This window comes from Cheilinus undulatus, linkage group 6 (genome assembly GCF_018320785.1).
Source record: "Cheilinus undulatus linkage group 6, ASM1832078v1, whole genome shotgun sequence".
Classification (NCBI taxonomy): domain Eukaryota; kingdom Metazoa; phylum Chordata; class Actinopteri; order Labriformes; family Labridae; genus Cheilinus; species Cheilinus undulatus.
In genome coordinates, this window is record NC_054870.1 from 52,773,661 (window position 1) to 52,797,884 (window position 24,224).

At 40.5% G+C, this 24,224-nt stretch overlaps 1 protein-coding gene across 1 annotated transcript in view; it reads right to left on the reverse strand.

Moving 5' to 3' along the window:
* The window catches only part of zmp:0000000755 (phosphofurin acidic cluster sorting protein 2), a 122,288-nt gene that overhangs the window by 8,208 nt on the left and 89,856 nt on the right, over nt 1-24,224 (reverse strand). Inside the window, exons 9-21 of the mRNA XM_041788829.1 lie at nt 23,158-23,309; nt 20,331-20,424; nt 17,730-17,813; nt 15,165-15,292; nt 14,750-14,882; nt 14,542-14,646; nt 11,676-11,782; nt 8,990-9,144; nt 8,799-8,909; nt 5,908-6,010; nt 990-1,032; nt 859-901; nt 33-171 (exon numbers count right to left, since the gene is read on the reverse strand). Of these exons, the coding sequence (XP_041644763.1) occupies nt 33-171; nt 859-901; nt 990-1,032; nt 5,908-6,010; nt 8,799-8,909; nt 8,990-9,144; nt 11,676-11,782; nt 14,542-14,646; nt 14,750-14,882; nt 15,165-15,292; nt 17,730-17,813; nt 20,331-20,424; nt 23,158-23,309 (1,397 nt within the window). The remainder of the gene's footprint in view (nt 1-32; nt 172-858; nt 902-989; nt 1,033-5,907; nt 6,011-8,798; nt 8,910-8,989; nt 9,145-11,675; nt 11,783-14,541; nt 14,647-14,749; nt 14,883-15,164; nt 15,293-17,729; nt 17,814-20,330; nt 20,425-23,157; nt 23,310-24,224) is intronic.

The window sequence follows — 24,224 nt, forward strand, 5'->3', positions numbered from 1 at the left end:
TGTGTGAGGTGCTGATGTGTGCATCGTCGTACCCAGCTCCAGAGAGGGCAGTGGACACGGATGGAGACTGCGGAGGAGTGCCACCGATCTCCTTCCCATACGGACCGGCCGATGGGGGCGTTGGGGAGGACAGGATGCTTGTGTTGCCTCCCATTGCATCATCTGAGTCAACTGCAAAGAAGGAAGAAAGATGGACTCATGAAAAAGCTTAAAAAAAAAAACAAACCCTAAGCAGTCCTGGAGAGTCAAACCTTCAGGTTATCACAAAAACACAGTTATAAAAAAGGATTTAGCAAAAACTGAAAACCTACATTCAGTCAGGAACACTCATCATTAACTAAACATATTATTGCAAAATAGATCTACAATTTTACTTGGCGGAGAAGGCTCTGTTCAAAAGATGCTCCCTGTGTTAGTCAGCAGCATGATTTGACTTTCCATAAACCCCTGTGTCGTACATTTATGACACTGCGTCTTGAAAATAATTTTAATTTCAGAAGCAAATAATTCATAGTAGCATGAATCTGAATATGAGGGTGCAACAGGCTTTATGCTATGCAGGAGGCATAGCATAAAGGAGCATCTTTTGAGCAGAGCCTTCTCTGCCAACAGCGTGGTGTGACCCTCGCTCCTTGTTGGTACCACCCACTTGCCAACTATGGCCTAACATTGGGCAAAAATGGAAAAAAGCCCCCAACTTCCCCAGCTTCATGAACATTCCATCCTCTGCCTTTGAAACATGATGTCATCCTTGAAAGCCTTGTACAGACTTTAAAGGCTATATAAAATGTAAATAGGGCATTGGATCTGTAGATTACATAACAAAAGTATGGTCTTTATGTTAAATTTCTTCCCTACCTGAAGTTGAGAGGCTTTGCTCCACAATCCCAACTTTCACAACCTGAAGGAGAGATAAAGTGTTAAACTCAACACAGAATGAATCGACATTTCTGTCTAAAACCTTTGCAGAGAAAAATCTAAATTCTCACCCCGATGAATGGCACAAATTTCTGACAGGAGTCCTCGTCAGGGCTGAAACAGAGAGAGACAAAGCTGTGAGTGTGATCGTAGCGAGGTTTAAACATCTGAACACTCAGTGAGCCTGGAGGGAGGATGGCTGTGACACAGCCTGCACCATGTCCCATCACAGCAGGGATGGCACATGAGCAGCCGTGGGTGAAATGGGGTCATCTTTAGGGGTCACGTTACGATGAGATGGATGAGAGGAGGACCGCTCCTTACAACCAACACCAGTTATTTTTTACACAAGACTTTCAGAGACATTATTGGGCCCTGCTGTGGTCCTTTAGAGTTTAACTGATGCAGAACCCTCATAGACAGAAAGAAAACATCAGTCATCACTTAGTGAATATTAGTGCACTCACAAACACAGCAACAGATTTAAAATACAACCAGTGATCTAGCAGGGAGGATGTGGAACAGTGATAGACGTCCTTTAACGTGAATTCAGCTGACTTCCTCCGGGTCTTTTCTGATCTTGCAGAAAATATCACGCCATCAGCAAACGACAGGAAGTTGAAGGGTAGAGTTCAAAAAATAGTTCAAACTTTCATTTGATGGATCAGCCAGATTTATCTTCTTAAGCTCCAATCTGAAACGGCAGAGCCCAGTCTGAGACGAACCAGTCTAATCAGCATCATTTGAGGACAAAGAGGTGGGCAGGTGATGCCGGTGGTTAAAATAACATTTTGGCCAATATTAAAGTTTCTTCGTTATGAAGGATGGATCTGATGTGCTGAATTTTCTCGTCAGCTGTTCAAATGAAGAAAGAACTGGGATAAAGTTTTAGACCATTCGATGTGCGGTTAAAGTTTTGGTGAGATCGTAGTCAGCAGCACATCTTTGGTGACTTTGGTTTTGTTCTTTTTAACTTCATTCTGACTGAACCTGCAGAGCCTGCTGTTCTTGGCAGAGGGAGAAAGATTTAAAAGTCCCCCTATTTTTCTGTGAATTTCAGAAACGTCCAAGAACTCTGAGCGCTGCAAACCTGACTGATCTGACCAGAAAGATGGGTGTGTGCGCTACGCAGTAGAAACCTGTCAGACTGTTGTCTATCGTTACTGCCAATGAGGGTTCACAAGGCCACCATGAATGAATGCCGACATTCCACCAATGCACTGGTGCATCACTAGTTTTGTTGTACAGTAAAAGCTCGGTAGTGCTTTATGTGTGGACCGGGGCGTGGACAAAAACTGACATGGAATCATGGCGCTGAAATGTCTGGTGCATTTAAACCTAGCGCTGGCTTCCTCTTTGCTGTAAACCAATATTCATCAAAAAGCTAGGGGGGCAGTGTCTTCAAAAATCCTGTCTGAAACCATGAAGAGGAGCTGCTGTGTTTACTCTCGGTGCTAAAACAAAAAAGGGAGAGGAGATGGTCGCACGGACACTCGATCAAGAGAGGCAGGAGAGGGAGTAATGTGAGAGATAGATGAAGAAGTACACTATTCTTCTTTTCCTACTGTGTGATATCTCCAAGGAAAGTTCTTCAAGGAGGAATCACCTAGAGGTTTATATTTTCTGACCTTTTTAACTAAAAGTTAATCAAAATCAGCCATCTTGACATCTGGCGTGTCTGCAACAAATTCAGAGATGTGCGCAACCAGGTGAAAATTTGCCACACAGAACCCTGCAAAAAGTACGTCTGAAGATTTTACGACACATTTGATGAATGAACACTCCGTGGATGTTCAAGTATAAAACAGACTTCAGCCGGCAAACAACGATTATCATGGATGTAGCTATAGTGGCAGTTTTTAGTGGAACAGGACAGCATTCTTAAGGGTAAAGAGCTGCACTGAAAGCTTTTTAATGGAAAAAGAAACGTATTTTTTAGCAAGAGCTTTGTTGTTCTGATTTTCTGAATTGTTAAAAAATACATTTGCTAGAGCTACAATCCAAGTGGTGAAAAGTGTCAAAGTGGCAATAAAAACAAGTTATTGGTGGAGAAAATGGTTGAAAGGGGGAAAAAATAGGCATAAAATTGCAACAACTGGGTAAAAAGCAGCCAAAGTGGAGAGAAAAGGTGGAAAAAAGGGCAGAAAGTGAAAAACATGGGAGAGAAGTGACACAAAATGAGTTATAGGTGGCAAAAATGGTCAAAGAGCAGCAAAAAAATGAATGAAAAGTGACTAAGATGGGTAAAAATCAGCAAAAAGCTGAGAAAAAAGGACAAAAACCAGCGGAGAGTGGCAAAGAGGCAAAAAGGTGGTATTTAATGGTAAAAGGCAGCTTAGATGGGCAAACATGGCAAAAATGGCCAAAAAAAGTGGCAAAAAATTGCAAAAGCAGGACAAAAATTTAAAAAATGGGCAAAAGTGACAAAAAGAAGTGTCAAACATAGGCTAAGAATGGTAAAAATGGATTAAAAGTGGCAAAGAATTTGGAAAAAAGGGGTAAAAAATTGTTAATAAGCGCAATGGAAATATAAAGAAAAAAAAGGTTTACAATTAAAGTCTACTGTATAAGTGTGGGAAACAAACTGATTTAGGGCACTAGAAAATATTTCAAATGATGACATAAAAGAGCCACAAATCATCTCACAAGAGCCACGCGATGAGTATCACTGGTGTAACTACATTTAAAAGTCTGCTAGATTACAGGGGTTCATGGTAAATGTAGTTTTTAAATAAACTGATGAGACCATCTTATTACTGCTTTTATTAATTTAATAAAGTTACAGTAACTTAAAGATAACTGCTGGGTTTTGGCTGATATTTCCAAACTTACTGACACAATTATAGGTAACAGTATATAGGCCTGTTTTTTGTTGTAAGGGACTTAAATCCTCTCCTGTACCAGAACTGATTTCTTGCTCTTATTGTGGCGGTCTGTTGGTTTATAAAACAGACATAAAAGAGGAAAACCCCCCGATTTAACCACAAATGATAGAAGACATTCAGTTGAGAGTTAAACCAACCTCCATGTGCCTTTTCAGAGCTACAAAATAAGAAGAAGCTACAAAATAAGAACTACCATGGATTTAAAATCAACCAAGGACGCGACACCAAATATAACCTGAAAGAAATGTTTGGCTCATAGGTTGCTCTTAATAAACCCTGTGCTTCTGACACTGATATTTCTGCATGGAAGATCCAGAAAACTTTGACTTTGTGAATATCTGGGACTATTTTTACGGTTGTTAGGCAAATTGTTCACAGCAACAACAAAGAGGACAAAGCAGAAACCAAAAACCACACCAAACCAGAGACAGTTAGGACAGACAGAGAGTGAAGTCACGGTGAAATCGAACGTGAAGAAGGGAAATGTTGAGACACAGCGAGGAGCGAAAGAAAGGAAGGAGGGCAAAACAAACCAAGAGTTGAATTAGATACCTGATGTAAAAATCAAAATACAAACTCCTTTTCCTTGAATGCAAATCAAAAAGGGGGAAAAAGGGGGGAAGAAGGAATGCGACAGTGTTAAAACTGTGATGTCATCAGCACCTTCTGACCAATAGGAGGCCTCTCTGACACAGAGGGGCGGGGTTAGGTCAAACTTTAAAGAAAACAAATAGATGCACACAGAAATGCAACAAAGAGCCTGTGCAGTGAGAGTGTTTGTGAGAATCATTGAAAATATGAACTTTAATTATAAATAATGATTAAACAGTGATGTCAACACTCAATGAAAGCTGCATCTTATGGAGTGTTATTGTCAGAATAACAGAGGGGTGGACCACGAAGAGAGCTCCTCTTAAAGCTACCAGACTGAGGAAGTATAGAGGGGGGTCAGGATCACAAGGATCGACCCTGTGTAACCTTTAAAAGCTGATTGTTTAGTTGTTATGCCTGCCAACAGGCAGATCCACCCTACAAAGCTTCAAGCTGATAGGCTGTTTCCTGTCAGAGAACGACCAGATCGATCAGCATCATTTAGGAGAAAGAAGCGGTAGCTACAGGCTTGCAGTTGTTTTATCCCAGAGGAGCCACAGGTAAGCCTCAGCCTAGAAAAGTTATTGATATTATGATAACTCATACACACTTGTCACTCACTTATTCAACAAGCTAACATTATTTTGTTTTTACTCAAATTTCAGGTTAAAGAAATATTACACCTTCTGTGATTTGAAAATTGCAGTGGGCCATATTGTAATTTAATCTAATTTGTGATTAATTGTCCAGCCCAAGTCCACATCTACTGCCTTTTATGTAGGCTGCACTCATTTCCAACACAACGATAATGGAGTCCAGCGTTCTCTGCGCCCTGGGTGAAAGAAAACTTTCTTTCAAGGTTTGTTTTTTCAAGGATGTGTACTGCATTAATACTGATTGCTTTTCCTATGCCATAAGTGTGTGAATGTGAAGAAAATGAGTAAGTGTGCAGTGTAGAAGCTTTTTAGTAGTCCATAAACAAAACTGAAGGGCTGAAGATCTACGGTGTCTGTGGGGAACATCCTTAAGCAATAATAAATAAAAATGGCAGCACTTTTAAGCCCTGACTCTGAACATAACCTGGCCCTGACAAGGTGATGAGTTTAAGGGTTTGTTACCCAGCTGATTTAGCTGAGAGCCATCTTCAGTCAATCTCTGACTTTAGGCTCACCAGACCAGGATTACCCTCAACTCTCACTTCGTGGTACACCCTCCTGATGTGACTCTGCAGTGGAAACTAAACCACACACATCACTGCGTCTTTTAGTGTTTATATTTGTGTCTGTGTGCATGCATATGCACTAAAACATCATCTGCATGCGGATTAATCTGCCATCGTTACAGGTGGTCTAGAACTAATTTTTAATGAGCAAGCAAACATTAATTTCTGTACCCCGAGGGTGCAATCAACCCAACACAGACATGCTTAAAAAAAGCACAGAAACAAACTTGCATACACACAAACATATGCAGCATGATGATGCAGGAGTGAAATTCACTGCTGTAACATTACCTCTTCTGTTTGTAGGTGAGCATGGCTTCTGAGATGGGGAACTGGTGGGACACGTTGGCACCAGCCAGATACTGAACCACTCGTCCTGCTACGTCGATGTTATCTGCAGAGAGACGGATGGTTAACAACATGTGTCATGTCGGACTAACAAGCTGCAGACAACTGAAGCTCATTTTCTCATGCAGAAGATTAGCGGAAGACTGTGCATTAATCATTTTCATCCCACCGAGTGCTGCAGATTGTGAAAGGTCATTAAAACATGTGTGAAGTCAGCCATACGACACACAAGATGAATTATGTGTCAAACAGACGGCCTGTGGGCTGCAGGCAGCCTGGCATACGTATTTGGCTGTGTGTTTTGTGAATATTCTTCATGGGGGTTCATTTTGACCCACATCCCCCTGTGTTAGAAGCCAAACCAGTTTAAAGATGATTCAGTAAGCGTGGGACCCAAACTTTTACACCTTTGGGTGAGAAGGTAGTGAATTAAAGGAGGGGAGGGGTGACGATTATCAGACATGTTAGGGCAGAGCGAGTGAGAGTTGAAGGAAAGGATAAAAATAGAAGCTCCAACATGAGACTCCAGAATTTTCCCTTCTTCTTCTTCCAGTTTTCAGGAGAGGAAAGTCGATGCAGGATGGAGCGTTTAGTTGTAATCATCATATTTTATTAGTCCAGTTTTTTTAAGTTTTTGACAGGGAAATCAGGTCATATTTCTGGGAAAAACAAAAGTTTTTGATAACCATCTATCTTGGATCCATTGTTAATTTTGACTAAAAATGTTATTAACTATGCTTTGTATTAGGAAAAAGACTTGGACTAGTTCAAAATACATTTACATCTCAAAAAATTTGAATATCATGAAAAAGTTCAATATTTTTTGAGACAATGAATTTTGGGTTTTCATTGTCCGTAAGCCATAATCATCAAAATTTCAAGAAATAAAGGCTTGAAATATTTAACTCTATGAGTAATGAGTCTACATAATAAATGGGTTTCACTTTCAGAAATAAGTAACAAAAAATGAACTTTAGATCTTAAATGACAAAAAAAGAAACTCAAAGAAAAAGTAAAATCAGTTTTTATCACAGAGTAAAATGTGAGCGCTGGACTGTTGGAAGTTAAAAATCCATATTTCTCCCCTGTGTGTTTAAACTGTAAAACATAAGCAGGGATGAGGGGAGAGCTTTCAAACTATGTCGTCATTTTTAGTCCATTTCAAATAAGTGAAAGTACTGACAGTGGGTTAATTAGAGTGTTTGACATTTAAATTTATTTTAATATTTGGCAAGAAAATTAGACAGAGAATAAATGTTTGGGCTAAAAGCAGAGACTAAAATATAAGGAGTTTTTATTGGCTAAACTATGATTCACAACATTTCTTTTTATTCATGATTAATTGTAGGCTTTAACGTCCCCTTCAACACACTCTGGTGAAGGCTGCTTTCACATTAGGCCCAGTTGTTTGCCCCCCCGCCTTTGTACTCAGTCTGAAACAGCAGGGGGCGGTATGCATGTAGCTGGTTACAACGCCAAGGAGGGGAAGGAAGAAGAAGCTACCATGGCAACCACTGGAGTCATGACCTCAGCGAAGACTGTCTTTGTTTTAACCCGGCAAAAAAGTCCATCCTGCAGCCATGGATGATTTAAAATCACTTTTTAAGATGCCATAAACTTCGTTCTTCATATCTGCACATCTACTACAGCTCAGAGGATTAAATGGGCTTGCGCTGCACAAATACAGCGGTTTTTGAGGTGACAGGAGACTTTTATTGCCTTTGCACCTCCTCTCACTGACTCCAACTTGTGTTCATCTGTAAGGTGAGTCACAACAGACTGTTTATTCACTGGACTCTGATGATTTCTGCCCTTTATTGAGGAAAAATGTGAAAAAACTGCTGCACAGAGGAAAAAAGTTTAGTTTTTATGATAACTTCACAAAGCTGATTCAACGCTCTGTCCCGTATCCTGGCGCGGCTGCATTCACATCTCGTCAGAACCGTGCCAGAGTCCACTTGAATCGAACTTCAGGCTTAAGTGCACTCGGATGTGGGACCCTAGTGTAAAAGCCAACTAAGACACTGTCAGGTCTACCTGCAGCTATGGTGATGTAAATAAGTCCTCCTCTGCTCCTTAATGTCTTCTATCACTTTAAATCTCACAGATAGCTCAGTGGACAAGACATCTGATCATCGTCTTATCAAACATTTTCCTTATTACTCCGCCTTTATTGAATATTCAGTCCACAACAAGTTCCTTTATCCATGTTATGCTCGTGTTATAATCATCAGTCTACCTAAAGCAGGTCTGTGTCCAAGCAGGAAGGCAAATTCCTGTGGTTTAACACGGCAAAAGAGTCCAAAATGACACAAGAACAGTTTTAAATGCAAGTAGTGGAATTCTAAAATGCTATATAAAGGGTGTGATTAACTACAGAAACCCTATGATTAATCACAGTTAACTACAGTGACAGAGAGGAGTTGCTCCAGCTCCAGCAACCCTGAATGGGATAAGAGTTTCCGATAATAGATGGAGGGATGGATGGATATTATCACCATCTTACATCTTATAAACTAATTTAGAGGTCTGTGTAATTGTGACCCAATCTAAGATTGACTGACAAGACTAAGAACCTTTCCTTAAAACCTCTGGGTGAATATCTGACAGCTGTGTGGTTTTCTGGAGCAGCAGAGAGGTCGACATGGAGCATCAGTGTAATGATGTGGAGCTTTCTGCAGGCTGCTGCCGTCTTTTACAAGTGAAGGAATTCTCTCTTCTCATCAATCAGCCTCTGACCCGTACACTGGCCCCGTTCCTTTCCCTTTCAGGCTGACTGAGCATTAGACACGCACGCTTTCTCTATGGCCACACTGCAGAGCTGTGGATGGTACCTGAGGCGGGCCGCTCCGTCCTGCAGAACAGCTCCCTCCACGCCGTGTCCATGAAGATGTTGTTGAACCTGCTGTCAAACGAGGCCACGTACTTCGCCAGAGGATGAGAACCTGCAGAGGAATAAAAGAACTTTGAGCGTGTGTGACATCTTAGTTTGGTTTTCTGCTCATCCTGTTGTTTATTTATTCACCTATTGGTATCACCAGGAAGCGGATGTAGCTGAGCCAGTCGGGCGTCTTGTTGGCGAGCTGCTCCACGAAGAACCTCAGGATGGTGCTGAGATAGCTCTGGTCACCTGCAACTGCCACCTTCATTGTTGGCGGTGTCTGTGCGTTGCAGTTGCAGCTGAAAGGGTTAAATTAGACAGGAAGGAGATATTAAATCAACAATGTGGAACTTTTCCGCCTCAGAATAGTCAGTTTAAAGTCGATCTAAGAGTGCTAAACCTTTCAGCAGGGGGACGCCAAACGATAAAAACATGAACAACTTTACACCTCTGTAAATTTCATGCCTACTCTATGCTTTACTTTTGGAACAAATATGACGCATATGGAGTCATTATTGTTACAAAACTCAAGATTTTTCCCTAACCTTTCTATTAAAACCTGCCTTTTGTGCTCAAAACTGCCTCCTTGAACTTCAAATTTCTCTGATTGTGCTCAAAACGTTTCATCTTCCGCAATCTAATTTTTCTCTGCACGCTTGGCGCCAAAGCCTACTGGCTGCTTTAGGAGAAAGTCCCAAATCATGACAGATGTGAGTCCCAGCTGTGTGGAGGAAAGATTCATATCCTAGTGAGAATCTTCCTGGTTTAAAACCGGTTTTGCTTTTAATGTGGGCTGGATTGTGTCATGTGTTTAATTTGTAATACCTGACATGTGCAAGTATCAACAGGTCTTTCACAAGGTAAGTGAATATTGCAACAGCTTGAAGATTCCAATCTTACAAAGTCAAACAGATGACCTAATTTTAGAGAAAAGAGACACTGTTGCAAGATCAATCAGACACGTGAGACTAGAGAGTTAAAAAATCCTGGGAAGACTGCTCAGGAGTTTTTCTTCCTGCACATTATGCATCTGTTATGCATCACATTATGGATGAGTTACTGAAACATTACAAGGTTCCCAAACTCTCCCAGGAGCAAACTGAGATCTTAACAGAGCGGGTACTGAAATGTGTTGTAGCTCTGAGTGAACACGTCTAAGGGAAGCCCTGCAGCAGAGAGAGCAGTGGTATGACAGAGCAACTGTTTGAACATCAGAATACTGCATGGCTCTGCATGACACAGGATCAGCTGCAGAGCACGGGGTGAGTGAGGGAGCAGGTGTGTTCAGAGGACGAGTTACAGTTCAGCTGGATTAGAGAGAAAACGGGTTTAACAGAAGCAGACAGAGATGGCTTCGTCTCCTGCTGACATGACATCCTGAGGAGACGGCGGGCAAGCAAATGGATCCAAGAAAGACGAGAGAAGGAGGAATTTGGCTTCTTCATGAGCAGACAGGCGCGCTAGCAGATAGTGAGTTAGGGCTGGGGAAATGTTTGATCCTTTCCACTATCACATGTATTAAAACATATAATATTTAGGATTTTAATGATTTACAGAAATATTTCTGAACTCATTGCAGGTTAGCGCCCACGTTTGTGCTGCATGTGGTAGAACTTTGCTCTGGTTTACAGCCAGTTTTTGCCCGTTCTAAATATTGCGGACAAATTTGTACAATCATGCAGGAGTTTGTCTGCAACTTTTGATCAATTAAAAAAATAATTTACCAAATATTAGGTGTCTAGTACTTTTATTTTTGATCCTGCGTTATTGACAGGTACCAATATTGTTTGATTTGATTTGTAGTAAGTATTTTAATAAATAAATAAATGATAATTCCACATTTAGATTCAATATTTCTTTCTTTCTAATGGTCAGTCAGCATATTATTGTTGGTGTTTCTTACTGTTAACAATCATTTTACTCAGCATTGGGCCTGAAGTTGATTTTTTATTTAAAGGGGACATATTTAACCCTTTTACGAAAAGTTTATATCGATCTCAGAGGTCCCTATAACATGCCTGTGAAGTCTGTTTCTGAAAAAAACACTCCAGTATTGTATTAATGCATGTCTAAAAACCCCTCTGTTTCAGCTCTGATACGTGATTACTGAGCTGTCTGACTCCGCCCCTCTCAGGAAATGGGTGTGGCTCTCCTGATCTCCCTCTCAGCTGGTTCAGTTGGCCCTCCTTCCAAGCGGGGAGGGCCGACCGAACCTGGGGGCGAGCTAACTCCTGGCATGACACCATGAGGGTAAAATCTGAGAACGGCTTGTTTCAGCACACATTTTCTGAAAGGTGGAGATAGAGAGGGGGGAGGGAATGGATTTTTCTGGTACTTCAGGAGATTGTAGACAGGCCAGAGGCACATATTTTTGTTAAAGAAGCCTGAAAAATGATTTTTGCATAATATGTCCTCTTTAATCAAGATCTACTTCGAATATATCTAAGAATAATGTTGTCTTTTTCAATATCATGTCAGAAAATATGTCACTTTATCTAAAAAAAAAAAATAAAACAAAAAAAAAAGCTCAAACTTGATCCATCAAAACTACAAGAAAACACCTGCACTTAGTCAGGACTGAACACGGGACTTTGCTGTTAAATTTAGCATTGAAGATCCTGAAGGCTGCCCCCTTTGGATAAAATCCAAAATTTGGATAATTTAGACGTGTTTATCAAACAGACGTTGATGTGATTTTTCTACTAGAAAGTCTGAAATTTTGCTATCATGACAGGCTCAAAGTTTGAAGACGGCAACTCCAAGATAGGAACAAAATTAAACATCATCCATTCAGCCAGTGTGTGCATGTGAGTATTTGTATGCGACTCACAATCTCTGGATGCGAGTGACGATGGTGTTGAAGGCAGCCTGAACATCAGCAGCAGAGCAGGTGGACACGATGGGCTGGGCCTGTTCATGGAGCAACTCGGCAACATACTGCACAGAAACACACACATGAGAAGGACATGATGAGTTCATGGATCGGCGAGAGGCAGGCTGAGGGAAGCAGGAAAACACACCCGGTGTTTGGTTCAAAAAGTTAAAGGCTGCAGTTCCTCTAGTGCAGGGGCTCTCAACCTTTTCAGCCCGTGACCCCCAAAATAAAGGTGCCAGAGACCAGGGACCCCCACTGTCCCTGAAGGTGGTTGAACACAGCCATGCACATTCACGAATAGTCGTGTACAGACAAGGCCGTCCATTAGGGGGGAAAAATGGGTGAGCTTTCTGGCGCCCAGTCGAATTGGGGGCCTGCAAAATCATGGTCCATTGTTAAGTTAAGCTGTGGTATATGCTTATCAAAGAGACAAATATCTTTTAAATTAATTTTTGTAGTAAGTAGCCCTTATAAAAATGTAAATCCTTTTGATAAAAACATAATTAAAATACATAAAAATAGCTAAAATGGGTTAATAATGGAAAAAAATAGTGAAAAAAGTGGTGAAATTGGCTTTTAAAAGTAGCAGAAATTGTTTAAGCAAAATTGGTAAAAACGGGCATATTAAGCAGTAAAAAGGGATTAAAAAGTGGCTGAAATGGTTAAAGCATCAAAAATAGGTGGATATTTGGTGAAATGGGATTAAAAATGATATAAATGGGCAAAAAAGGGTTAGCTGAGGGAGAAATTGGAAGAAATGGGCAAAACAGGCCAAAATGGGCATATCAAATTTTGTGAAATGTTGTGTGAAAAGTGGTAAAGGGGGGTTAATAGTGGCAATAATTGGTCAAAAGAGGCAATAATAGGTGGAGAGTGTCAAGATTTGGTCCAGAAGTGGCAAAAACAGGCAGAAAAAAAGTGGTGGAAAGGGTTTAAAAATTGAGAAAAAATGGGTTGTAAGTGGCAAAAATGTGTTAAAATTTGGCAAAATTGGTGTAAAGTGGCAACAGTGTAATTTAAAAAATATTAGTTTTTAAGACATCTGGAGACCCCATCTCAGTGACACCCTATGGGGTCCGACCCCAACGTTGAGTACCCCTGCTCTAGTGTCTCAGTGGAGCCCCAAATTAAAACGTCCAAATTTACAGCAGAAATAAACATGTTTACAGCCATGTTTACAAAAAATACCAGGGTGTGAATGATGATCCTCTTAAGATTTTCTGATGATGGCCTAACTTTGTAATGCTTAAAGCTTGTAAAATCTAAGCTTGTAAGATTTAAAGTAGAAAGCATCACGCCAAAAAAAGGGGCATTTAAACCCTGGTACTTTCTTGTTTTTTTGTGTAATAATTTTGTTTCTGTGTTCAACGTAAAATAATGTTAGCATCCAAAATAAAACTAGGATGAAAGGCTTCAAGTATTTGTTCTTTTAATTCAGAGGAGCTAATAATTTTATCCTCATCTGTATAACACTAGTTCAGCCCTGCCATGCTCTCTGCTTGTTTATGGACATGAAAACATGGGAACTGAAGTGAGACATGGATGTAGAGTTTCACTTCTGTTGTTTTTGGATTTCAGCTAGTAGATTTCATGAGTTGGTTCATTGTCTGCAGCAATTCACCTCACAGCAGAGCACAGAACATGCTTGTAGATATTGCTCAGAGACTAGTAGTCACCTGATGCCTGTAGACCAGGGATGTCAAACTGAATCACAGCAGGGCCCGGATTCTGAATTTGGGTCCAACCTTAGGGCCGAACAGGGTCCACATTAACCATAAAACGGTAAACCTCATTTCCACCAGCAATAAATTATGGGGGGGGGGGGGGGGCCCTGAGAAACTGATGATAAATGATTTTGAGATTGAAAAGGGTCAAATTAAAAAGTTCAAAAGGCTCAGAATCTAAGATAAAAATTCAAACTTATTAGCTGTAAATGTTCAAAACATGGCATTTAAAGTCAAAAAAATGTTTTTAAAAGGCAAATAAATGAGACAGAAAGTTGAAATCATGATTCTTGACAGTCAAAATATTAAACAAATTCAAAATCAGCAGTTAAAAAAATCAAAGCATGAGGAAAAAAATTAAATTGTGATTTTTAAAGGTCCAAATATTACTTAAAATTTAAAATTGAGGATCTAAAAAGTCAAATTATAGATAAAAGTCAAAGTAAGGAGCTAAAAAGGTCAAAACGTAAGAAGGAAATTATAATCATTAATTTAAAAGGTGTAAAGATAACTTAAAATTTTATTTCATACGTCAACATATGAAATAAAAAGTCAAAACCATAACTTGAAATAAGAACAAAAATGTATTGTCCCACATTCCTGACTATTTACCAAATTTTAACTTTTTCTAATTCTTAAGACTTGACAATGATATTTTAGATCATCATGGTTACATTTACTTTTTTAAATTGAAGGAAATCTGCAGACCTCAAACCAGTGGGCCAGTTATAATAAAAACATGATATGATCTGGTATAACTGCACCATGGGCCGGATTTGGCCCCCAGGCCTTGAGTTTGACACCCCTGCTGTAGACCAATCACAGAGCTCACAGAACTCAGCATCGTTTAGATGTTTTTTGAGGAGGTGCTCAGGCTTCGTGTGCAGGCGTCTGCACAAAGCTCAGGACTTCAGTGTTTGCTACAACCAATCACCAAACTAATCTACAGGCTGTTTGTGCTGTTGGTTCTTGACTGTCCAGCATAGAGTATGTTTTCCATCTATGAGTAGCCCTTATTCTGCATTCCTGTTGTTTTTCTCCTGGTAAATAAGGTGGTGAAGGTAAGGGAGAGCATGACTGAAGAGGAAACCACACACCTGTCCCTGCCACTCCATGGTGTTGATGAGGATGATGCTCTCTGGGAGGCGTTCGTCAGAGATGAGGATCTGATTTAGCTGGTCGTACACAGACTTCCTGGGAACCTTCCAGATAAATGAGGAGCAGAGAGAGTGAGATTGACACCAGCGGGCACATTTCCCTCTGAATCAAAAGCGTACATAAAGAAGATGTCTCTGAGGTGTTTACCTGAGCTATGAGCCGGGAGTCTGGGGAGCACTCGCTCTCCATGCTGCTGGTGCGATCGCTCTGCGCCTTTGAGTTCTGTCTGTCTTTCATAGAGGTGCTGCGAGGACGCCTCGGCAGCCTGTTCTCCACTTTACTGCAAAAAAAACACAGAGACGCAGCCCAGGATTTAACAAAGTAGGATAAATACAGTCTTCTATTAAAAATCTAAAGGAAAAGATAGGCTGTAAAATCCAAGGTTCCCTTCATATACAATGACATCAAGATTTAAAAAAGCACACTGAAAAGAGGTTTGAGATCACGGTCTAAATGTGTCTGAGTATTTATCTCTGTCAGATTCTTCCTCCTGCAGTGTGTGTTCAAACAGGCCGACAGACCAGGCCTGTGTGCGTGTGTGTGCATCTGATCAGCTGTGTACCTGGGAGACATGTGGTTCTGAGATTCGGTCTTGCAGAGCTTGCCAACAGTGCTGGTTATCCGCTCTGTGTTAACATCCCAGCTGCACACCTCCCCCGGCCCTGGACCGCTGTCATCCGTCTCCGGGTCCTGAATGGAAGAAGGGGGGGGCGCAGAAAGGACAACACTGATGTTTATCATGGTACAGGCTCTGTCATGTCCCAAAACAGTGAACCAGATTCTGTCTCTGGATTAGGGCTGAATGATTTGGGAAAATAATCTAATTGCTATTTTCCCCCCCAGTATTGCAATTGAAATTTAATATGTGATTATTTCTTATTTCTCCTCATCTCATGCATTTCACAAAAAATAAAAAATAAAAACAAGAATAATTCTCCCATATTATAACTATAGTATCATTTTAAAGGCCTGTGTCCACAGTAGGGCTGAACGATTTAGGAAAATGATACAATTTAAATTTTTTTACTAGGGCTGGGCAATTAACCGAAAATTACATTAAATCCCAATATGGCCTGCTGCAATTTTCATATCGCAAAAGGTTAAATATTTCTTTGACATGAAATTTGAGTCAAAATAGCAGTTTAAAACTTTTTTGCAGCATCAGAGGCGTTATGCATGACATATCATGCAATCATTCAGTTGCCTTTTTTTTTTTTTTTTTTTTTAGAAAAATCTACAAAAAATCCTACCTTCTTCATTTTTGAACTTTTTTCTTATTAAATATAAAGATGACAAAATCCCGTAAATGCAATAACTCATATCCAATTTGCAATAGGAGTCAAAATAATCAGAATTAGACACTTTTAAAGAATTGTTCAGCCTTTGTTTAGGAATAAAAGAAAGTTGAGTAATAATCGCAGATCAAATTACAATCGCCACATTAAAGAAAAAAATCGCAATTAGAGTATTTTCCAAAATCGTTCAGCCCCATTTTTTACCCAATATTGTGACTTCATATGTGATTATTTCTGAAGTTCCTCATCTCATGCATTTTACAACAAAAACAAGCCACAATTCTTCCATACTATAACTGACACAACATTATATTAAACTAGGGCAGAACTGTTTTTTAAAAATATCTAATTGTGATGATTTTTTTTTTACTCATTTTGCAAAGTTTGAATGACTGCATGATATGTAAAGCCTCTGCTGCAAAAAAGTTCTAAACTGGTGTTGTGACTCAAATTTCAGGTTCAAGAAATACTGCACCTTCTGTGATTGGAAAATTACATATACATATTGCGATTTAATTTAATTTGTGATTAATTGCCCAGCCGTACTCTGGATTCAGGTGGATTGTATCTGTGTGTTTACATCAATGCCAGTGGAAGTTCAGAACTCTTCCGCTATGGAATCAGCAGAATGATGGCGGCTTTTGTACATGACAATCCTCAGCAGTCATTGACCTCGCTGTGATTTTACCTGGTCTTCTGCTTCGTGGCTGAGTTGCTGTTGTTCCTTAACTCTTCTACTTTCTAATGATATCACTGACATCGACTGTGAGATATCCAGCAGGGATGAAATTTCACTAACGGTCTTATTGCAAAGGTGGCAGCCATCACAGCAGCACGCTTCAAAACCTGAATAGAATAATTACCAGGTGTGTCCATATTCTGAAGGTTAATGGGATTAATTTTTGTGGCACATGGTCATGCAGAAATGTCATGACCTTATTTTATGTAACCTGTTTTTAATTCTATAATTTAAAAAGCTAAAATGATCATTAGAAGAGATGCTGGCATTGGTATTACACTTCCATGTGCTGAACACAGAACAAGAGGAGGGTGTGTGCTAGATGTAAATGCATCTGTGCTCCTGCCTGGTTGTGCTTGAAGCAATGTGAGTGGAGGACTGAAGGGGACTAATCAGAGGCAATCTGTCTTTAAAGGGCTGCTGGGACTAGTTGAGTGCATCCAAGCCTTTTCAACTGGTGTCAGTATAGATGTTTGATTTGCACCAGGGTTTGACTGACAGCTTTCACACCAACATGGCAAACAGACTCGGATTCATTTTAACATAATGATACCTCAGTGTGATGATTCTGCAGCCCGGTGTTTAAAGAACCGTTAAAGAGCTGCAGCATCATGGAGCTGGAGAGCTGGTCAGCTTTGATGAGGTTGGACATAATGATGCGAGCACAACATGACAGAGGAGATAAAAAGTCATGGTCTCATAGCAGGTGGCAGGGGAACTCTGTTCTGCAATTCAGATTTTCTATCTGAAGCGAGGTTGGTGGAGCGCTGCAGAGAGCCATCTGCTCAGAAGGGGGGGGGGGGGGGGTCAGGTTCAGATGAACAAGGTTACTCCAACCCAGCAGACAACAACAAACACTCAGCTTTCCGTCCTCATCAGTCAGCGTGGGGCTGCTCGACTGATCCATAATAGATGACAGTGCTGTTTAGCGTCTGACCTTACATCCTCTCCTCCTCTTCACTTTTTCTTAGAAAACATCTCAGGCCTGTGGGAGGAGAGGCCACTTGAGTGGAGCTAAAGAAGGAGAACTTGGAGGAAAAGAGCCCCGGGGGTTTAAAGTTAAAGTACAATGACTGTTTTAGCACAAACATACCCCAACAGTGGTGTCTGCGTTGCTGTCATCCTGATATCGAGCTCCTTGTATTTTACATCTGTCCACGGTCAGGAACTCACCACTCTGCGGGGAAAGACACAAATATAGACATTAAAACACACAAGTCATGGAGGTAACCTCTGCAGCACCTAGAGCAGTGATACTCAACGTGTGGCTATAGAGCCACATGTGGCTCTTTAGTGAGGATTTGTGGCTCTTGTATGTCTAAATTTGAAATATTATTCCCCAAGAGAACCATACAAAAAGGAAACTTTGACGTCAGACTTACCCATTGTGAGTCATATTAATCAATTTGATTCACACATTTATACAGTAGGCTTAATTGTCAAACTCAACTGTCAACCTTTATTTTTTGTCCGCATATTTCCATTGCCCTTATTTGCAATTTTTTGCTACTTTTTCCCTTTTTTTGTCACCTTTATGCACATATGCTGCTTTTAACTAATTCTTGCCACTTACGTCCTGCTTGTTGCTATCCCCCCCCCTTTTTTTTTTTTTACAGTTTTTCTGCCACTTTTTGCCCATATAAGTTGCTTTTGCCATCAAATGACTTTTTTTTTTTCAAATTTTTGCCACCTTTTTACAGCTTCTTGCCCATTTTTGCCACCTTAACCCTTTACCTACTGACCCAGTGCCGGCGCTGTGTTTTATATGTCTGGAGTATTATTACCATAACTCTGTCAAAGTTTGACCAATCAGAAAAAATTCCAATGGTGTTGGAAAGCTGAGAATCATGGGAATGCGCACATACATGGGTCATTACAGTACTTGCAACCATATGACACTGAGCATTCATAGCAAAACACCAGAAGTATCGCGAGACCGCTACATGGATTCTCAACACTGTAACTCCGCAAAAGTTTGCTCAATCTAAAATATTCCAACGCTGACAGAGAGCTGAGAATCTGTGCTTTCCACCAATATATGATGTGTGGTATATATATTACGCTAATGTCGAACAGCACTGCAAAAACGGCAACTTTGGCAGAAGACCAGTGAGAAAGGAGAGTGAAGGAAGAGAGTAAAAGGAGAGTGAGTGAGAGTGGTGTTTTGTTTTCAAAAAATAGAGTTAGATAGTGGCATTTGTGCGTGTCTGTCATGTGCAATAACAATATGTTACTGGAGAATGTTGAGAATGCATTTTCCACCTTTATTTGCACTAATTGTCACCTATGTATATAGTTATCTTTTGCACTGTGTTTTGCACACCCAGAGTACTAAACTCAAAAAATGACTGCTGATTGTTCTAAACATGTATAGGTTCACATTTCAAATGCCAAATCTAAACTTCATGAGCAATAACAACATTTCTACTCATAAAAGCCATGAAAAACAAATCTGTTTTTGTGTTTTTCTTCTTTTAAACTGCTGACAATTCCATATAATGTGCAATAATCATTAACCAGATGTTGAAAAGTCAAGTTCAAGTACTCCTGGGAAAAGGGAGCAAAGCTCTCAGACTTAGGGCATTTCCTGACTATTTTACAGCCAGAATAACAAAATATGTCCAAATCGCCATTTTTAGACTCAGTAGGTAAAGGGTTAATGCTGGTTTTAGTCACTTTTCACTGATTTTTCGCTAAGTTTTTACTGCTTTTGTCCATTTTTGCCACTTCTTTTTTAATCACTTCTCCCCATTTTTGCCACCTTTAACATTTTTATTGCCACTTTAAACTTTTCTGCCACTTTCACCACATGGACTGTGGCTCCTGCGAAGGTTTTTTTCAACTGTTTGGCTCTCTGGTTGAGTAACACTGATCTAGACTATTTTATTTTTACTAGAATCAAATGGAAGTGTAATTTTTTGTTATGGCGACAGCCCTAAAGGACAATAAATATCCTTAAAAGCTTCTTTATATTTCTCTACAGCTGCCTGATAATAAAACTGACAGGCTTGTGCTCCATTTGCTTGAGTAAAAGTTCATCTTCTAACATCTCCTTTATTTCTCTTTAATATTAGATCAAAGAGTTTCCATTTTGCCTCCAAACGTTTTTATGAAGTTCACTGGAGACATTTATTGAGCAGAATTGAAGGCTGAGACGCTGCGAGCTGTTTTATTACCGACTGAAATGGATTCTCAGATATTTATAAACAGCTCTGCATCTCTTTCTCTCTCTCTGCCCTCTTTGTTTCCAGCCGGTCATAAATCTCTGAGTGGGAGTTCAAGAATTGCTCCTTGTGTTCTTTTCTCGGAGTATGGGAGCATATTTGTGTCTGAGTGGTGGTGGTGGTGGTGGTGGGTGGGTGGGTTTCTCAGTGTTGTCTCTATAAATACTGGAGGGAGGTTAAGGGGTGAGTAGGGTGAGGTCCTTCTGTCCTGTCAGGGGAGGGGGGCGGTTAGTAATCTGCATCTCGCTCATGCTCAGAATATCTCGCCCGTTGTATCGCCATCCTCGGGAATCCCTGGACCACAAAAGCAGAGAGGACCGCCAGACATTCAAAAAGAGCCCAGGGGCGATTCCTTTACATAACTGTGTTTACAAAAAGACGCTCTCCAGCAGCTGCCAGGCAGAACTTTCCGGATAAACAGAGGGGCTGAGAGGCAGCAGACGGGGACCAGCGCCTGGGGATCAACTTACAGGACATGACAGCTCTCTCTGCGCACTCTTCTGGCTGTGTATGCTTCCAATTTCTGTCTGCGAGCTGGAGTGAGACATCCCCTCGAAAAATGGCCTGAAAACACAAAACAGACTCCAGTCAGAGGAAATAACAGCTCAGAGGAGGATTCCTTTACATTCTTTAGGGTGGTTCCCTGTTTCAGGGCTGAAACAGAGGGGTTTTTAGACATGCAAAAATCAAATACTGATACAGAATCAGAAATTCTTCATAGAAGGCTGCTAGTGGGGGAGATTTCACACGAGCTGTAGGAATATTTCAGTTAGAACAGAACCAACTTCTGATCCCCCTACTAGAAATAGTCAGCAACAGCTCAAAAGTCGTTGGAAAGGGAAATAGGGATGAGGCAATAATCATGAAAACAAGACTATCTGGGATGAAATGCCTGACTGAAATGTGTGTGCTGGCAGAGTGATGCTGTCATGATTGTTAGTAGTTTATAATTTTTAGCCAAAGCTATAGTGAGTGGTTACTGAAATGTAAAAAGCTACATGTTGCCCTCTCTCTCTGTCTGCTCCTTCTGAATGTAAGGAGATGAAACCCTAGTAGCATCACCCCCCTCCTCCCTCCCCAGCCAAACTGGGGGCCCATGGAGGTCAGCAAAACCATGGTCCATTGTAAAGTTAAGCTGTGATATCCATATTTCATATTTAACCTGAAAAACCACACTTCTCAAAGAAACAAATCCTTTTTTCAATCATTCGTGTAGTAAAAAGCCTTCTTAACTCATTGAGTGCCAGCCCTTTTATAAAATGGAAAGTGGCTTGTGCCAGCGTTTTTGGCCATTTTGAGTCATCTTTCAAGACCCAGAGAATATTTTCTACTATGATTCTGAAACACCAAATAGCTCAAATGAAAGAAGAAACTCTCTATTTCATCATGGAAAAAACATTTGTTTGTAGCTTGTTCCGTTCTTGATTTCTTGATTATCTGAAGTTGAATAGAGGCTAGTTTCACCAAAAATACCACTTTTTTTCTAGAAAGCTGAGAAAAATGCATTTTTGTGAAAGAGAGTCTGTCAAGCAAAACAGTGATTTGAATGTTATAATTTTGCCTTCTATAATATAAAAGACATCTGAAAATTGTATTACAAATGTTATTTTATTGTAAAATAAATAACAATGCTTCCAGTCACTGTCATGCCATTCACACTCTGGAACTGGACGGCCTCCATGGGTAGCCCCTATACGCCCACCCCCTCTCCTGTATGCATCCAGCTGGTGAGAGGCTGCCTTATTTCTCCGACACTCGGGGGAGACCTCGCAGCATTCTTTAGCCTCTTTCCCGGCCAAGGCAGATCAATAAAAGTGCCGATCCCTGGATTTGCTGTCTTTAAGTTTGGTGTCGGTTTCAGTGAGTCAGCGATTTCTCAGGCAAAAGTTTAAAGTTTCTTCCAGCGTCTAAATTAGAACTTTTAGCTTAGATTACCTCTGTAACGATCGCTCTGCTCTTTGACCCCAGAGTCTCCACCTATGATGTTTGATCTACTGTCATTTCCGACTGTAGTGTTCTGACTATGTATCCCAGAAGCCTCAGAATTACTCACAGGGAGCATGAGAGTGCCCCCTTGTGCCAGCCGCCAAAAAAACACTTTGACGTACATATATACGTCTATGGCACTCAAGGGTTGGTTTTTAAATGACATATATACGTCAATGGCACTCAGTGAGTTAAAATGTAAATCCCTTTTGTTAAAAAAAAGATTAAAATGGTTTAAAAATGGCAAAAATGGACACTGGCAAAAATGGTGGAAAAGGTGGTGAAGTTGGATTTTAAAAATTGCAGAAATTGGTAAAAGTGGCAAAAATTGACATAAAAAGTGGTAAAAAGGAGGTCAAATGTGGCTGAAAAGGCTTTAAAATCACAAAAATGGGTGGAAATTTGTTGAAACGGGATTGAAAATGACTAAACTGGCAAAAAGGTTTAACTGAGAAAAAAGAGACAAATATTGGCAGAAATTAGTTAAACTAGCAAAAATGGGTATCTCAAATAGTGAAATGGTGTTAAAATGGCAATTAATTGGGTGCAAAAAGTTGTTAAAAGGGGTTAACAGTGGCAATAATGAGTCAACAGAGGCAAAATTAGGCTTCAGTGGCAAGAAAGGGTTTAGAAGTGTCAAAAACAGGCAGGAAAAAAGTGGTGGAAAGAGTTTAAAACTGACAAAAAAAGGTGTTATATGGTAAAAATGTGTTAAAATTGGTCGGAAAAAATGATGCAAAGGGGTGAAAAATGTGACAAAGTGGCAACAGTGTAATTCAAAAAATTTTGTTAGTTTTTTAAGGCAACCTCTTCAGGGGGTCCCACCCCAAGGTTGAGAACCACTGCCTTAGAACCTCAAAGAAATTCAAATCTTAACCTAAACTGTAAGTTTTTGTCCCGTTAAGGTCGCCCACATATATGGAGTGTGCCGTAAACCACTAGGCCATCTGCACCCTCTGTTAAACCCCTCTACAGCACAGAGACACAATTTAAATCACTAAAATCAGCAAAGTTAGAGCCAGAAAGTAGCTTTAGAGATGTTTACAGTAGAGGAGAATCCTTCTCCTTACAAGACTGCAATCAAAGTCGACTAAAGCAGAGACAGTTTGATGTATTTGTGTGTTTGGGTCAATAATGCTGCTGTTTGGGAAATGAAAATAAAGAAATTCCTCATCATGAAAGCAAAGCTGAGTGTTAACCTAGTCAGCTAGTCTTTAGATGGTGCTACATGTCTGATAAAGTTGATTTTGATGATTTGCTTTAACCAGAAAAGGGTAAATGAGGAACAGATAACCCTCTGAGGACACATACTTTAGTTTGGGTTTGGGCGTGCTCAGGACGCTCTCGTTGTCCTCCATCTCGGGCCCGCTGTCGCTCTGGTTGTAGACCTCCAGACTGTCGTAGAGCAGGTCCAGATCCTCCTCCACCTCCTGCGTCTGGTCCACGGGGTCAGAGTCGAGGACCTGAGGTGCAGACAGACACATCATGGACACTTCAGGACTCTATAATCAGGGATTAGTAATCATGTCTGCGGATTAAATAAGTGTAGGCAGTGATTGGGGCCGTGCATTAGCTAATCACTTTCATAGCCGGGCTAATGGAGCTCGGAGAGTGACCCAGAACTCTGAAGGATACAGAGCGAGGCGGTCAGAGCTATAAATACATCCCTGCCCTGCTCCTAAGCAGGCCAATTAAAAGGTAAGTGAGTGGTGGAGGAGAGCTGAGGTCCTGAGCTTTGATCTGCAGGCTGCACAGCGGGGATGTATATCATCGGAGCTGCACACAGGCCGGCCTGCAGACTAATCAGGTGATTAATGCCACTCCATAAGTGCAGAAGCTGGCAGGGAGCAGATAAACACAGTCTGTCCTCGCTCCTCCTCCTCCTCTTCGATCTGTATTTATAGAGCCGAAGCCCTGCACACTGCCCGGCCACCAGGAAGGAAGGATTAGAGACAAGGAATGTGATAAAAGATCACCAGGCCACATGAGCTTCCAGAAACATCCAGGAAAACAAAAACAAGGTGGCTTAGAAGCTCCTTAAAGCATTAATCACACTTGTCTTAACGACCAAGTCTTTAAATTTACCCAGAAAGTAAAAAGATCGGAACAAAACATTATCCACCCAAGACAGCTGTATAAAAACAGCATTTGAATCTTGGATGAATAGACTTGATGGTTTCATGGTGATTTAAAAGAGTCAACATCAGCTCAAATCAGTTTCAACATCCTGCAGTAACTCTACTTTAAATGAATAGAATAAATTCTATATTTTCTCTTTTTGGCCACTGCTATTTGTGTTTTAATACAATTAAATCTAAGTTATTTTAACAAACTATGGATCTAAACATGATGAAAGTTTTACAAGTCTCAGATATTAG